Source organism: Ictalurus punctatus, chromosome 2, assembly GCF_001660625.3.
Source record: "Ictalurus punctatus breed USDA103 chromosome 2, Coco_2.0, whole genome shotgun sequence".
In the NCBI taxonomy this organism is placed as follows: domain Eukaryota; kingdom Metazoa; phylum Chordata; class Actinopteri; order Siluriformes; family Ictaluridae; genus Ictalurus; species Ictalurus punctatus.
In genome coordinates this window covers 30,604,239-30,620,524 of record NC_030417.2, presented here as the reverse complement: position 1 = coordinate 30,620,524, position 16,286 = coordinate 30,604,239, and the positions used below count along the sequence as shown (strand labels likewise).

General features: G+C 41.2%; 1 protein-coding gene across 6 annotated transcripts; it reads left to right on the top strand.

Annotated features, from left to right (window-relative positions):
* Window positions 1-590: 590 nt before the first annotated feature.
* Window positions 591-14,476, top strand: atxn2l (ataxin 2-like). 6 transcript variants are annotated; one of them, XR_008393393.1, is made up of 25 exons: window positions 591-921; window positions 1,168-1,274; window positions 2,475-2,514; window positions 2,927-2,983; window positions 3,228-3,299; window positions 3,880-4,054; window positions 4,165-4,286; window positions 5,162-5,253; window positions 5,491-5,712; window positions 5,809-6,173; window positions 6,362-6,442; window positions 6,555-6,686; window positions 6,772-6,909; window positions 7,002-7,063; window positions 7,154-7,524; window positions 8,499-8,568; window positions 8,704-8,853; window positions 9,035-9,098; window positions 9,294-9,454; window positions 9,600-9,732; window positions 11,380-11,489; window positions 11,635-11,805; window positions 13,344-13,539; window positions 13,819-13,966; window positions 14,003-14,476. XR_008393393.1 is itself a non-coding variant. In XM_047149288.2 (24 exons), the coding sequence occupies exons 1-24, from the start codon at window positions 901-903 to the stop codon at window positions 13,875-13,877; spliced, it is 3,165 nt and encodes a 1,054-aa protein (XP_047005244.1). In that variant the 5' UTR covers window positions 591-900; the 3' UTR covers window positions 13,878-14,476. The 6 variants fall into 6 exon arrangements, 5 of the variants coding, with proteins under 5 accessions (XP_047005244.1, XP_017350239.1, XP_047005243.1 ...); XM_047149288.2 differs by having other exon boundaries at window positions 1,174-1,274; window positions 13,819-14,476; XM_017494750.3 differs by having other exon boundaries at window positions 6,841-6,909; window positions 13,819-14,476.
* Window positions 14,477-16,286: the final 1,810 nt, after the last annotated feature.

The following is a 16,286-nucleotide window of genomic DNA, read 5'->3' as shown; positions in this document are numbered from 1 at the left end:
ATTTTACCTGTATGTAAGAAGGGATTGTGTACCTTTACACTATGATGTACATAAAAATGAGAAATTAATAAATGAAATCAATTATACACAGCACACTAAGACACACCAAACAGAGACATGTGCTGATGTAATAGTATACTGTTAGCCACACGCTGATTAAAAAGTTTTTAGATAGAGGACATAGTCTCTTATCTGTGAAAGTTCATACAGAAGATCCTAGTGTGAAAAACCCGAAACTGTGAACATTAGACGACTCTAAGGGGGCACAAAGGGATGCGCCCTACACAAGTGTGGCCTCACGCTGAAAACGTGTGAGAACCACTGATCTAATCAATATAACCAGGCCTGTCAGCATTTTGCTATACTGGGCTATTTCTTATTCCAAGGCAGCCGTTTATCTCCTTTAACCAGCAGAGGACCAGTGTAATCAAAATATACCTAATATTTTTATTAATTAATTTTATTTTCAAATAACCTTGCATGGTGATTTCTCGGAGATTCAGATGCATCACACAACTATGGCTCGCCTCCACGAGCTCCCTGTACAGAGCACGTAGTGCGTCATTGCGTCATTAATCCTGTTCGGACCAATCAAAAGAGATTTGCTGAAAGCGGGTTGCCATTATGTTTAAGGCAAATCTTAAGACGTGGTACCGGCTATTTTAGCAAAAAATTAAGAAATACTGTTTGACACTTTTCTCAAGAGTGCTCATGACATGTTTTCAGAATAAAGACAGAAGAAGATTCTGGGCACTTGGAAAGGAAGCTATCGACGGGTGCAGGATATTTCTGACGCGTATTCCGAGATTTAGCTAGCTAGCTATCAAGGTTGCTAGCATACGCCAGAGAACACTGAGACGCGCCACAACATTAGCTGACCAGCCTAGTTAGCGGCTAGCGATGTCTTTCCGCCGCCAGAATGTAAGTATTTATAAGTCCCCATCTGACTGTAACAGCCTTTTCTGTAAACCAAACCTAGATAAAGGTCGATTAAATTACACTGTCCATTACCAAACTAGCTAGGTTAGCTAATAGGCTAGCTAGCGTGTTGTCGTGCTAGTTTCCAGTCGCCGGTCAGCCAGCATGGAAATCGCAAAAGCGAAATATCACGTGAAGACAATCATTAAGCGAAAAATATGATTATATTAATAAATATTATTTTGTCAGCAACAGTCTGGACCAAGTGGCCGTAAAACGTCTAATGGACCTTCTGGATCGGCCGGCATGTCACCGACAGTTCCTGGGAGTAACACTACCAGACCAACCCCTGGAAGGTAATCTGAATCCGGTTTACTCTTCAGAGAAACACCGAGGATTGGTATTTCATCATGAGGCCTACCGGTTAAAGGGGGCGTGTACATTACGGCTAAATGATGTACGCTTCAGAAAAGACCAATTGGACAATATCTTATTGAATTAGCAGACCTGCGGGCCAATTACAGATGAGAAGTCCTGATTGACATTCAGGGTGACCAATGAATTAACTCTGGTTCTAAAACATAAACACCCGCCTTTACAGTAAGTCTGAGCCAATAGGATACGGAAACGTGTTGATTGACGCTCAGACTGACCAATGAGCGTTTTCGGGACGGACACGAACGAGAGCTCGGCAGGGTTTTGTTGTTGTTTTTGTAATCCATATGATACAGGACGGCGTTTGTGCTTCTCTCTTCGAGCAGTTTTAGACCGACCGGAAACCTGGAATGCACGTGATAAAAACGTATTAATATATATATATATATATTTATCTATAGATCTATTTTTAGATGTCATGCCCGCAATAGGTGGTGAAAATGAGACATTTATAGATTGATCGCTACGGAGGGCTGTTTATTTATCCTTTATCGTCACGATGTTGTTTGCTCATCCTGGCTAAAGCTAGCCTGTTAGCTGACGCGTAGGTATTTGCTAATGCAAATCTGATCAGTATTACTCACCAAGAGCTGTCTCTACATATCGTTGTCGCTTGTAGAAGTAGAAATAAATGTCAAAATATAACTCGGTTGTAAAACTTGCTTCTTAGCTGTCGCTAATGGTTTGCTAACGTTCCATACCATCATTACACAATAGCACTGTGGCCATGTTTTGGAGCTGAAGGTCCCAGTAAGGGCAGCACTAATGTAATGTACACGGCCGGGATACCAGTCCAAATATGAAGAAGAATAACATTAAAATGATTAAACAAAGGTTTTGGTGGTGTAGTTATTTTAATGCTCTAAAAGAGGATCCACTTGTTGGCACCTTGGATGATTTTAAGTTTGTGTTATGTTTTTGTTTTACACACACACACACAATTCTTATTAACCAATAGTGATGTACACATCGTGTGACCTTACACAGGTGTTAACGCATTTATTTGAACAAATTGCTTGTGTTTTACGATCTCTGTCCCTGTTCAGTACATTTATGACCTTTGAAAAGACCATGTTACGATCTTGTCCTGACCGTTTGCTTTATTCTTTTATTGTTTTCAGGAACAGAAACTCTGTGAAGCCTCCCTCACAGTCTCCTCCTGTATGTAAACTCAAATATTCTCTCATTCTTATCATACATGTGCTTATGTGTCTCGTACACTTGCCTGCATAGACTCTTTCACACTCAAAACCCAACAATATTATTGGCACACCCTTACAGGTAGTGTCCTAGCTTTGAGTCAGTTACATTTTTTAATGGCAGCATTACCAGGGTTCACACATTCTCATCTTGGGTTTATCTTAGTCAGTTTCGTTTTTAATTTTGTGCACATGCTTACGTGCTTCCTGTTTAATTGGCATTAAGTTTGAGTATAAAAATTGCATGCGTGAAAGATGTGTACCCCTCTGTCAGTATTTTTATTTTTTAATTTTTTTTCAAATTGTGTTCTTTTAAAGGGCTTATTTATTTAGAAAACCGAAAGTGATCTGCTTTCTTTTTCTTTCACTTTTAGGTGTTTGAGGGAGTGTATAATAATTCCCGGATGCTCCATTTCCTCACGGCTGTAGTGGTGAGTTTCCTTGTGTGATCAAGTTTGATTAGTACCTGAGTGAATGAGAACTGTTTGGTTGTTTCCTTGTCTCATCTCTCTCAACATCTTTGTGTTAAAACGTATCAATTTCTGCTTTTTAAATATAAAAATAATAATAAAAAATATTGTCAAATCAAAAATAATGTCTTTGTTCATGATTTGCATCTCAACCATCTTTATCTTTCCTTTTTCTTATTTATTTTTCAAATTCTTCTCTTCCTAGGGCTCTAGGTGTGACGTGCGGGTGAAGAACGGTAGTGTGTACGAGGGGATCTTTAAGACACTAAGTTCAAGAGTAAGCAAGATGCTTCCGTGCATTAAACACACCTACCAGTGGACATTTCGAGTGATTTTAGTAGTCATGTAATCAAACATTTAAAGAAGAAATCGTTTACTCAGTATTATGTCTTGATGTATGTAACAAATCCACTATGATCATGAATTTTGATACACTGTATATACTCGCTGTAAAGGACTGCATTGTAGGACGTAGTCCGTTATATGCTAAGTGCGATTCATGCATTAAAAAAGGCACTAAATGTTGTAAACAAACTGCTCCCTTGTTGTCACTTGTAGCACCTAAATTTTTATTTTTTTTAAGTAGAAAATTGATGCGTATTTGAAAAAAGTTAAAATAAATGGTCATTAATGAACTTCTTTCATCAAGCCACAGGAAACTTGCTTATAAATTAACATGGCATTATAAATGTCTGATTATTTATTTGCCTATTTAAATACATTATTACAACAGTAAAAACAATTCTGGCAAACCCCAATTGAGACGTTCTGACGAGAGCCTGTGTTTAGTTTTAAGCTCTGTGTTTTGGAATATTATTGATCGATTTATAATTGATTGAATTGATTTTGCACTGCAGTGTGAGCTAGCGGTGGATGCTGTGCACAAACTAAGGACTGAGGAAGGGGATGGCTGTGGAGGTGGTACATCTACACACCCCAGGAGAGAGGAGATCACGGACACCATGATCTTTAGCCCTAATGACTTGATCACCATGACCTGCAGAGATGTGGATCTCAATTTTGCTACACGAGGTGTGTGTGTGTGCACACGCTCTGGAGTGTTGCACGTAAAGTCTCTTTTAATATTGATCCAGACTTGTCTTGTGTAGCCTAATTACATTCATCTTTGTGTATTTTTGTAGACACCTTTACAGACTCTGCGATCAGCTCATCCAGAGTAAACGGTGATCACAGAGAGAAGGTGCTGCAGAGGTGGGATGGTGGAGACAGCAACGGAGAGAACTACGATCTAGATACAGACACAGTGAGTTGAAACACGGTGCGCACACTGAAAGATCACCCGCACCCTTAAAGAAAACCATAGAGCTCCATATTATAATGCGAGTTCTACTCCTGTCAACGAAGGAACTCTAATCGTACAGTTTGTAGGTCCATCTAGATTGGTGTTTCAGAGAAAGTGAAAGGAATTTCCAATTCACATTTACGCTGTTTGGCAGACATCTTTATCCAGAACGACTTGGGTTCACCTCGTTTATATAGCTGAGCCGTTGTATGTGAAGGGTCTTGCTCAAGGGCCCAGTAGTGGCAACTTGGCGGTGCTGCAATTTGAACTCATGACCTTATGATCAGAAGATCAGAACCTCTGGGCCTCCACTGCCTGCATGTGGTTGTGTAGTTCTCCATCTTGCATCATTACACCATTAGTCAAGTTTGAGTCATATTGAAGTGAAAGGTACAGCAAAGCTCATCTGTTTTAAAGCGAGACTATTTCTTGTAGTCTTTATATATTTTTGTGTTGTGTCTGGTGTCAATTCTAGGTCACATCATGCTTTTAAAACAGACTGTGACATGTTTTTTCCTAATTTGAGTCAAAAGTTCCCACTCACTAGTTAGCTGTACATACTGAATCTATGAATGGTTTTCACACTTTGGTCTTTCTCTCTGTCTCTCTCTCCAACATATACCTTCTGCCAGAATCCATTATCCTTGAAACATGTTTTATTAGACTGTACTGGTCCTAACCCCATGAGAAACTTTTTTTTTTATTCAGTCAACACTCTGGAAGAAATTTTTAGCAAAGTCAAACCTGATGCAAGTTTAGAGTTTTTAGGAAAAATATATTTGCATGGCGTTTAAACAAACTAACAAACTTTCTCTCTCTCTCTCTCTCTCTGACAGACTAATGGTTGGGATGCCAGTGAGATGTTCCGCTTCAACGAAGAAACGTATGGGGTGAAGTCCACCTATGACTCGAGCCTCTCGATGTACACGTGAGTCTCTCTAACACGCGCTACTGAAAAACGATATTTGCTCTTCTGTTTGTCTTATCTCTTAGTCTGAGCTTGCAAACACAGATTAAGCGCAGTAGAACCGAAGACGGTTTGGATTGTTCGAGATGTATGTCAGTATGGGTGTGTAGAGAGGGTCTGCTGAGCCAGGTAGTGTCTTAAACATTTCCACAAAGAAACTTTGTACCCGGAAGATCGATCACTCTTTCTCTCTTTCAGGGTTCCTCTAGAGCGAGGTAGCTCGGAGGGTTTCCGGCAGCGAGAGGCACGAGCTGCGCGACTGGCTAACGAGATTGAGGCCAGCGCACAGTACCGCCACAGAGTGGCGCTAGAGAACGACGAAGGGAGGAGCGAGGAGGACAAGTTCAGCGCAGTGATACGGGATGGAGGCGAGAGAGAGAGGGGGAGAGACAGCCCTGGCTTCTCCGGCCCCGGGAGCCGGTCAGTATGCTGCGTCACTCAGCTCAAATCTTAGTTTCACATCACTTTGGTTTGGTTCCTTACAGATGTTCTTCCTTCGTTGTTGATTTCTCTTAGGGACGGCAAATACATTCCCTTACCCCAAAGAGCGAGAGAACGAGAAATCGGTACGTCCAGAGGTGACCGAGAAAGAGGAGGACCCTCGTCCTCTCTTCCTAATCGAACGAACAGACCGGCCCCCTCGAGCTCGTCCCCCAGGCCACCTCTTCCGTCTGGCAGCGGTCAGCCCACACCGCCTTCTGATAGGAATAGTCCGTTGTCGATCAGAGGTGGATATTCTCCCCACCAAGCACAGTGTAGCCCACCTGCTCAGCCCCGGCCCTTAGAGGCAGGCCATGCCAGTCCTCCTGTCCCACACATGCTCCCGCATTCTCTTTCACACCCCCAGTCTCTCTCAGACTCTACACGACCTGTTAATGGAGGTAATTGTTTAATGGCATCTGTGATTATTTTGTGACTTATAATCCCTGTGATTTTATATATTTTTATAATTCTTTCAATATGGCATTGTGTGTGTGTGTGTGTGTGTGTGTGTGTTTGTTTGTTTGTTTGTTTGTTTGTTTGTTTGTTTATTTATTTATTTATTTATTTATTTATTTTTGTGATCTAGTGTCATCTAGAACATCTCCCAAATCTCAAAGGCCTGCACAGCCCAGAAGCTTGCGTACCAACTCTCACTCTTCACCTACAGGTGAACCCACTGTTGCACTTGTAGTTTGCGTAAATGAAAAATCATGTCATGATTCACTAACTGTCATTTTCATTAACCACTCCTCTTACCTTCTTTCCTTTTCTTTCTCCAGTCTCCCATTCCCCCAAACCCGATGCACCCAACCAGGATCCCCCTCTGACCACTCCTACCTACCTGGACACCTCATCAGTTACCATGGTGACCCCAAAGCCCTCGGGCCCCACCCCACTCTTCCCTGTAGATGGTGAGCAGCATTAATCCTGCACAATCTTCTGTCGTTAATCTCATTTATAGCCAAAAAAGTCATTTTTTCCTGATTGTATGTCAAGTTTTCTCTCCATTTCTGTGTTCTGTTCATTTATTTTCATTTTTTCTTTTCGCGCAACTTTTTGTGTCAGTGAATGAGATCTTATCCAAGGAGAGGACAGAGAGCCCTGCTAGTCCTCAGGAAGGCAAGGGCTGTAAAGGTATTTTGTGTGTGTGTGTGTGTGTTAAATTGTCTATTATGACATGTAAATTTTATTTTTGCTTAAATGATTTCCCTCCTTTTGTTTTCCAGCTGCCTCACTTCAGCAAAGGTCACAGATTGAGGAACTTCGCAAGTTTGGGAAGGAGTTCAGAGTGAGTGAAATATGATCATTCAGTTTTGCTTTATTTATTTATTGAGCATTTACAGACAGTTAAAATTCTAACACACACTTTCTGTCTCAGCTTCACTCTAGCTCCTCTCCCTCTAGCCCCAACACTTCAGCCACACCTGGTGATCCTGCTCAGCCAAGCCCTACCCAAAGCACACAGACAGACTCCACCCCTTCCGCAGAGCCCAAGGCGGTGTCGCCTACAACTACTCCAACACAGGAGCTTCCGTCAGATGAAGCAGGCAGAGAAACGAGCGCCGACGGTCAGGCTGCAGCCACCCCGCCATCTGTCACACCCGCCGTCACACCTTCTGCCACACCTGCTGGTGTTTCCCAACCCTCTGGTGCAGATGGACAAACAGCAGTACCGCCCCATCCTGCGAGGACACCAGGCAGGGAGGACGGCAGACCAGAGATCGCGGACAGAGTGGAGGGTGTAGCTGAGTGAGTAGGAGGGTGGAGAGGTTGTTAAAGAACATGAGCAGCGATGTTTTATATTCCCAAAACATCGCTGTTGTCGAACACTAACCCTGTTTTAACTGTTCATCTACCAAACGTGGGTGGATTTGGTAGTATGGAGTAAAAATCATAACACGATCAGCTGTCTTACTGCTTTCTCTGTCGTTTTGGCTACGCTGAGCAGATGGGTGGATGAAGCCTTGTGACGCTTACACTACCGGTCAAAAGTTTGGAGACACTCAACTGAAATGTTTCTCATGATTTTAAAAACCTTTTGATCTGAAGGTGTTTGATTAAATGTTTGAAATCGGTGTTGTAGACAAAAATATAATTGTGTCAACATATTCATTTCTTTCATTAGAAAACTAACATTTTATTTACAAAAAATATTATTTTTAAAGAGACAACTCGGAGAGAAATATATCCGAAAAGCAGCCAATAAGTGTCCAGTATAGGTGGGAACTCCTTTATTACAGTTTAAAAAGTATCTCCGGGGGATTCCTCAAGAACTCGGTTGTGAAATTCTAGGCAAAAAGGGCGTCTACTTTGAAGATACTAAAATACTAAATTTATTTAGATTTATTTTGGATTTTTTATCACAACATAATTCCCATAGTTCCATTTGTGTTATTCTAGAGTTTTGATGACTTTATTATTATAATTATAAAAAGGTAGGGGGAAATAATGAGTGAGTGTGTCTGAGCTTTTGACTGGTAGTGTATTTCTAATTGTGTCAGGAGTAATCTTCAACACTGTTCTTTACAATAGTGAAAAGAACCTTCAATGCTGCTGTATCAAATATTTGATCACTACTGCCTCTTCACTTTGCAGTCTGTTGTTGTTTGTGTTTACACATTACATTTTACAGTTACTGCATCCTTTATTAGTGTAGCTACATTTTCTTTTTTGCTCTTTAATTTTTTTTTTATAAACACCATTTCCTTCTTTGCCCCGTACAGTCAAGTGAAGAAGTCCACACTAAATCCCAATGCCAAAGAGTTCAATCCTGCCAAGGCACCTCTGACTATGGTGAGTGCTCTGGCTATCTTTCAGCTTTTTTTTTTTTCTCCTCATGCACACACACACTTGTACTCAGGCAACATTTCACTTCGTTGTACATGCTATAGTATACACACCAGCTTCCGCTGTGTTTTGGTGTTCTAGGTGAAGCCTTCTGCAACCCCCACGACTCCACGACCCACACCTCCAAGCCCCTCAGTGGTGCTCCAGCCTCCTGCAGGACAAGGTGCCATGTACACCCCTCAGTACCTGGGCTACGTCTCAACAATACCCTTACAGGGCCACTCTGTGCAGGTAAACACACACACACACACACACACGTGCGCCTTTTTCTTTCCTGGTTTTCTGTACTTGCAGCCAGTTTAAATCTATTTGTGTAACTTGTTCTTATCAGGCAGTGAAGGGGTTTTATGAGGACGTTTTTGATGTACGAGTGACTGAGAAGTAATGTTTTGTTATGATCTGTCTATGCCAGGCCCCTCAGATGTACCAGTATGCCGTGTCTACCGTGAGCCAGGGAAAGTATCCCAGAGCTAAAGGTATTTGAGACACAACAATTTACCATTCTAGTTCTCAAAATATTGTCTTGTCTTAGACAGATTGCTTACTTATACAAACGTGCTGAGTTTTGTTAGCATAGCTGACAGTAGAGAGGATCCAAACCAAAGGTTCAGGTCCGACTTGAATATGCACACACACAACCCATGGCTATGACCTAGCTCCTTTCCGATCAGGCTCGGTGGTTCCCTCTCGTCCAGACCACAACTCGTCGGCACCTCCTATGATCCAGGCAGCGGCGTCGGCAGCAGGTCCTCCTCTTGTGGCTTCTCCTTATCCTCAGTCTTACCTGCAGTATAGCCAGGTCATCCCTGCCATGCCACACTATCCTGGACAGGTATACCCATATTCTACCAAAAGTTCACCAAAACTTGTACACAACTGTCTCTTTCTGTCTCTCATGCACAGAACACCGGAATAAAATAGTCCAAACCTAGTCATTTCCTGAAACAGATAAAACATCTGTCTCTTTTCTTTGTTAGCCGGTGTATTCCATGCTGCAAAGTGGAGCACGTATGCTGAGTTCAGCGGGACACCCTCAAACTCTTGGACCTCCTGGTCCTCAATACCCCGGCCAGTCTGAGGGACCCCCAGGAGCCCAGCAGGGCATGTATGGTATGTCCCAAACACACACCACGCACCTTTGCATGACAAAAGCCACGTTTCCACTGAAATTACCCAGATCAATTAGTCCCAGGAACTTTTTTCAAGGGACCAATTACTTCCTCCATATCTTTTTGTTTTTAAATGTTTCTATCGCGGTCTAAAGTACCATGAAGATTAGGCAAATTAGTCCGGTGACGTATAGTATGACTGTGCCTGACAAGCCCTTGGCGAGGATATGAATCCTCGGAGTATACTGCATTCAGACTGATTATTGACAGAAAGAAAGCTGATTTTAATGATAAAGTAAAATGTTTGCTTGGCTCATGAGAACACGGAGCAGCCTCTGATTGGAATAGAAACCTTTGAATAGTAACAAAAGTTTTCTGTAACCAAACTGGTGGTCCAGTGGTTAGGATTAGGCGCGCTTACTGCCGTGGACTGGGTTTGATTCCCGGTCACGGTATGAAATGTATTATTTTTTTAATCTTTGGATAAAGGTTCGTGTTTTTTAAAACAGACAGTCTATTTTCTGAAATCTGGTAAAGACACTGCAACAAGAAGCATGCAGGATATTCGAGCTGTGATGCTGTTGATTGTGATGTATTTGATAAAAAGGTAATTGAGAGAACGCTGAAAAAGAGACTAGCAGTGATAGTAAAGCGAATTCAGAATGCTGGTCATTCTAAGCAAATGGATTTTATCAGCTATTGCTGAGATGACACACGAGTGCGTGCACATATGAGCTTCTCTCTGCACTGTTTTCCTGTGTGAACAACGCCCAACTCTTTTAAGCGAATTGATATCTTCAAACATACTTTTTCATCGCAGGTCGCCATTTCCAGTTCCCGCTGTATTTCATCCTTGGCATAAATACTTAAGGCTAAACCTTTTCGTCGGTCCTTCTGTCGTATTTTTAAAGAACCTCCTTTGTGTTGATTCTGTTACTGTACGCATTGCAACAGACTTTTAAAAATGGTGGTTAAAAAAAATGCTGCGTGCACTCAGCCAATCAGCATGTTCAGTGCCCAAGTCCCACCCCCCAGGGGTACTGAACTTTGAAAAACTACCAACTCCTGAGCAGGGACTTTCTGAGGGGGAAATATTTTACCTGGAACTTAATTTAGACCCTGGTCCCTACGGTGGAAACACAGAGTACCTCCAAAAGTCCCTAGTTCCTGGGGAAAGTTCCTGCGGTGGAAACGCAGCTAAAGTTTGCACAGAACACGCAATTTCTAAATCTGTACACGAAGTCCGTGTGGATGCGTCGGAAATCAGTATTTCTCAATCACGTATGCACAGCTGTATATAATGAAATACCAGACATTTCACATTGCTAAGTCGAGCAAATTTACGTAATGAAACGCCCTCAATAGCTGACGATGGTATACATCAGTTGTGTGTTCTCGTAAAATCTCTCAAAATATCAATCTCTAGTAGTTATTCTTTTCTGCCACTAGGGGTTTGGTGTGTTAAAACGTGCACGAGAATCGCTTACGACTGATAAAACCTGCTGTTTGTATGCGCAGTCAAGAGCTTTGCAGAGTCTGTGGAACGGATGCTGTTTTGCTTGTTGCTTAGTATACATTGATTTTATGGATTATCTGTTAACAGGATGTGTAAAATTGCTGAGAAAATATCTTGATATTTTATTTCCAGCCCCCCAGTCATTCTCTCATCACTCAGGCTCCATGCATCCTCCGCAGCCCTCCACCACTCCCACCGGCAGCCAGCCGCCCCCGCAACACCCCGCCCCCAGCCCAGGACAGGTACTTACCCAACACTTAGCACACCGCATCTTACAGAAATGGGGTTGTTATTAATTAAGACTTTATTAATTGGTCTGAATACTGTTTTTATATTAAATTCTCTCCGTTTTTCTCTCTCTCTTTCTCTCTCTTTCTCTCTTTTTAGTCTGGTCAGTCAGGTCCACAGCCGCAGACCTTGTATCATTCAGCTCCTCTGTCAGCTCCCACTCCCCCTAACATGCCCCCAGGCCACAGCTCTCCCCAGGCTTCATACTACAGCCTGCCAGGACACCAGCCCCTACCCCACCCCTACTCATCCATTGGGCAGCTCGCACAGGTACTGCATACTCTCACACCTACACTCTGTCTCATGCACCTTGGAGTTGGAAAAGGGCCTGTGTGTCAGAGTCATTTTGGACGGTTTCAGTGTAAAACAGGAAGTTCGCAGTCAGCAAAACCTGTTTGGTTGGGTTGCAGCACCAAAATGTTGTCTGGAACCGAGAATCGGTGACTGCAGGGGTTTTGGAACAGCATCCCTGAAAGTTGTTGAAATTAGAGAAATAAATACTGCATGGTTTAAGACAGGAATATCTTGTTTTTTTTTGTTTTTTTTTTAACAATTTTGTTTAACCAGCAAAAAAACTAAATTTGTGCTCACTGTTAATATTAAAGCGTTAGTATTACAGAATCTACACCAAAACTCAGTACAGCTGAGTGCAAAAATTTTTATGTTCTTCAGAATTCATTTTCAAAGCCACGTGTTCATTATTGGTTTCATATAAGGAAGCAATATTTTTATTGCAGTGAAACATTTGTTTCTAATGACTTTAAGCAGTGAACATATCTTCAGTTTAAGTTTTCAGACATTAAAACAGGGTCAAACTGGATCAAGTTAGAAACCAGGAAATGGCTATGACAAAATCTAAAACAGAAATGACTGACTTTTCACAGAGATGGTGAAGTAGATAAAATGGTATCAAACTGTTAAAAGGTTATCAACCAACATATAGAAATGGAAGAATCCAAAGCATAGCATGTCAGGGAAATTTTTTTTTTTTGATTCTCAAACTGGTGGAGTTGGTTCTTAAAGTTTGACTAGTACCTCAAGCGAGCACCGGTACTGTATCAGTAGAAGGGTAGTTGCCCATTTAGATGCTGAGCATGTGTAGGTTCAGCTGCTAGGAGAACGTGTGCAAGAAGTAAGGAGTAAAAGATGACAGGATGGTGTGATACCATTACCGTGCCGAAGGTGATTATCATCACGGAACGTCCCATAGTGTTTTCTTCCTTTGCCAAAACTAACAATTTATTAAAGAATGACATTACTTTTTTAAAAAAAATCAATTTATGCTTGCATTTCACAGAAATTTCACATTAAATGCATTATTTCCTGTTATCAGCAATAAACATTCTCTCGTTACCTCACCAGCCTCTCTTTTTCCTCTCTCTTGAGGTTAATAAGATGAAAACATGCAGCTTGTTGTGTTGGAGAGAAAGTGCAAAGCCCTCCATCCTCAATGTCAGAAAACTTGAAGCAATAGCCAGACTGCTGACACCAGAGACCTCTTCCAAATATACTTAATAAATCTTACAGGAAATTTCTTTTCACAGTTGTACGTTTTTAAAAATCCAATTATGTGGCATATCTGGCATATAAATTGATGTGAATTAGCTGTTGGTATTGAAACACAAAATACTAATGGTATTATTGGAGGGTCTGGTTTGGAAGGCATGATTAGTAGCTGCAATAAGGTGCTTAATGTCGGGGCAAAGTAATTAAACTCAACAAAGCCTTTTGTTAGTGTTCTCACCTAGAGGTCTGTCGTTATTGTGACTCAGTCAGTGATGATCTGTTTCTTTCCTGCTTTCTCTCAGGCTCATGTCCAATCAGCACTGTCGGGTCCTCACCACTCTGGGGGTCATGGGCCTCCTCCGATGATGCTGCTTCATGCTGCCCCTCCTCCTCAACAGGGTCCTGGTTCTGGTCCTGGCCCTCAGCACCCCTCACATGCACCCCCACCACCCCAACAAGGAACTCATCAGCACTACACCTACATCGGGCACCCGTCAGGTGAGGCTTCAGCACCTGGGACATAATCCCAACTTGCCTTTTCTGTATTTCAGTAGTTTAAATGCAGAGAGATTTGCATCATACTAACTGTATAATAACACAGCGACATCACTTCACTTCTCTATTGTAGTTTATAGGAAAAGGAGTCTAGTACACACTATTTTTTATATATATATAATTTTTATTTTTTTTTCAACTACGCAACTATCGCAGTAAGTTGTAAATAAATGCGTGAAGCATTGGTTCACATGTAATAGAAAATTGTTTTTGTTTTTCCAGCTGTGCAGGTACAGCCCCACCCTTCCCAGCAGCTGCCCTTCCACCCTCCTGGAAACTGAGTCAGAATTCAGGCTCCATCTGCCCCTCATCTTTTGTGATTTGAGTGAGAATTCCTCTTGCTGATTCTGGACCAGGCACATCTACACTCACTCTCTCTCTCTCTCTCTCTCTCTCTCTCTCTCTCTCTCTCTCTCTCTCTCTCTCTCTCACGCACACTCGTGCTCTCTCTCGCTCTCTCACACTCTCTCTCACACACACACACACACACACACACACACACACACATACACACACACACACACACACACACACACACACACACACACACACACACACACACAAACTTCTTTCCCTTTGCTCCAGAAACAGACTTTTTTTTTGTTTTTATTCTTATCAATTGGAAGGACTTTCCTTTTTTGTTTAAGTTGAAAGGACAGGTGCACAGTGTGTCTAAAATGGAGGGAACGAGCGAACGAGTGAGAATGACCAAGTGAGCATGATTGAATGAAACAAAGCTGAAAGAATGAAATGTTTTATAAAAAAAAAGCAAGATTTCTCCCTTCCTCCTCAAACCCTAATTAAATAAATAATAAAATGACTAAAAAAAGGAAAAAAAAAATAAAATATACAAAAAATAAACAAAACTTCAAACTCTAAACAGTGGTGTCATGTTGTCTATAATGTTGTTTAATTTTGTTTGTTTAATAATTTTTTTATTTTAAAACTGTTGTTTTATAGGGGGGGGTCAAATTAAAAACTCTCCACCAAATTAGACGCGTGTGAGCTGACGTAAATGAAAGGCAGCATTTAGTGTGTAGTGGTGGTATTTGTACTGCAGTGTGAGAAGATGTGGTGGTACAGCTGCACGTGTTGTGTTGATAGCCCTGTGGTCTGTAGTTCAAAATGGGGTCAAGCCTTTATAATTCATTATTTGTTTGTTTACTTACAAATAATTATTTTTGCATTTCTTTTCATTAAGGCATCTAACAATACTTCACTCCTGCGCAAAAAGAACAAAAACGAGCCAAACCCAAAATGGCAAAATATTAAACTTTTCATGGTCTTAACAACAAATCATTAGTCTGGAAATGAGCAAGAATTAAATAGATAAAGCAGCTTAGTATGGGATAGTTTCCCTTTTGATTTCTTTAAATGTTTAAGCCTTATGTGTAATCTGATGGACAGCTTTTACATTAAAAAAATTTTTTATTTGTACTTTTATTTACATTTTTACACCCAGACACATTACTTTGAATTTTACATCAAACGTTTTAATCATTATCATTATTTTACCTTTGAGTACAATAAGGCAGAATAAGTGAAGTTCCCTCTTTCTACCTTTCCCCAAACAGTTAACTGCAGCAAAAGTAAATGAGCTGAAGTTATGGTACATGAGGTCTTGACTAATAATTTGCAGTTAAGTCCATTTAAAACCATTTTGGGTTTGGCCTATTTTTTCCCCTCAAGGAGTTTACTTACTTTTTTTTTTTTTTTTTTTTTTTAATAATAATGTGCAGTATTCTTTAAGGCTGCCAATAACTTAAAAAAAATCTTTATATTAATTAAAGTTCTAATTTAATCAGTGTATGTATATAATATTTATCTATATATATGTGTGTGTGTGTATATATATTACAGTGAGGGGGAAAAAAAGTATTTGATCCCCTGCTGATTTTGTACGTTTGCCCACTGAAAGAAATGACCATTCTATAATTTTAATGGTAGATTTATTTGAACAGTGAGAGACAGAATAACAAAAAAAAAAATCCAGAAAAACGCATGTCAAAAATGTTATAAATTGATTTGCATTTTAATGAGGGAAATAAGTATTTGACCCCTCTGCAAAACATGACTTAGTACTTGGTGGCAAAACCCTTGTTGGCAATCACAGAGGTCAGACGTTTCTTGTAGTTGGCCACCAGGTTTGCACACATCTCAGGAGGGATTTTGTCCCACTCCTCTTTGCAGATCTTCTCCAAGTCATTAAGGTTTCAAGGCTGACGTTTGGCAACCCGAACCTTCAGCTCCCTCCACAGATTTTCTATGGGATTAAGGTCTGGAGACTGGCTAGGCCACTCCAGGACCTTAATGTGCTTCTTCTTGAGCCACTCCTTTGTTGCCTTGGCCGTGTGTTTTGGGTCATTGTCATGCTGGAATACCCATCCACGACCCATTTTCAATGCCCTGGCTGAGGGAAGGAGGTTCTCACCCAAGATTTGACGGTACATGGCCCCGTCCATCGTCCCTTTGATGGGGTGAAGTTGTCCTGTCCCCAAATCATAATGTTTCCTCCTCCATGTTTGACGGTGGGGATGGTGTTCTTGGGGTCATAGGCAGCATTCCTCCTCCTCCAAACACAGCGAGTTGAGTTGATGCCAAAGAGCTCAATTTTGGTCTCATCTGACCACAACACTTTCACCCAGTTGTCCTCTGAATCATTCAGATGTTCATTGGCAAACTTCAGACGG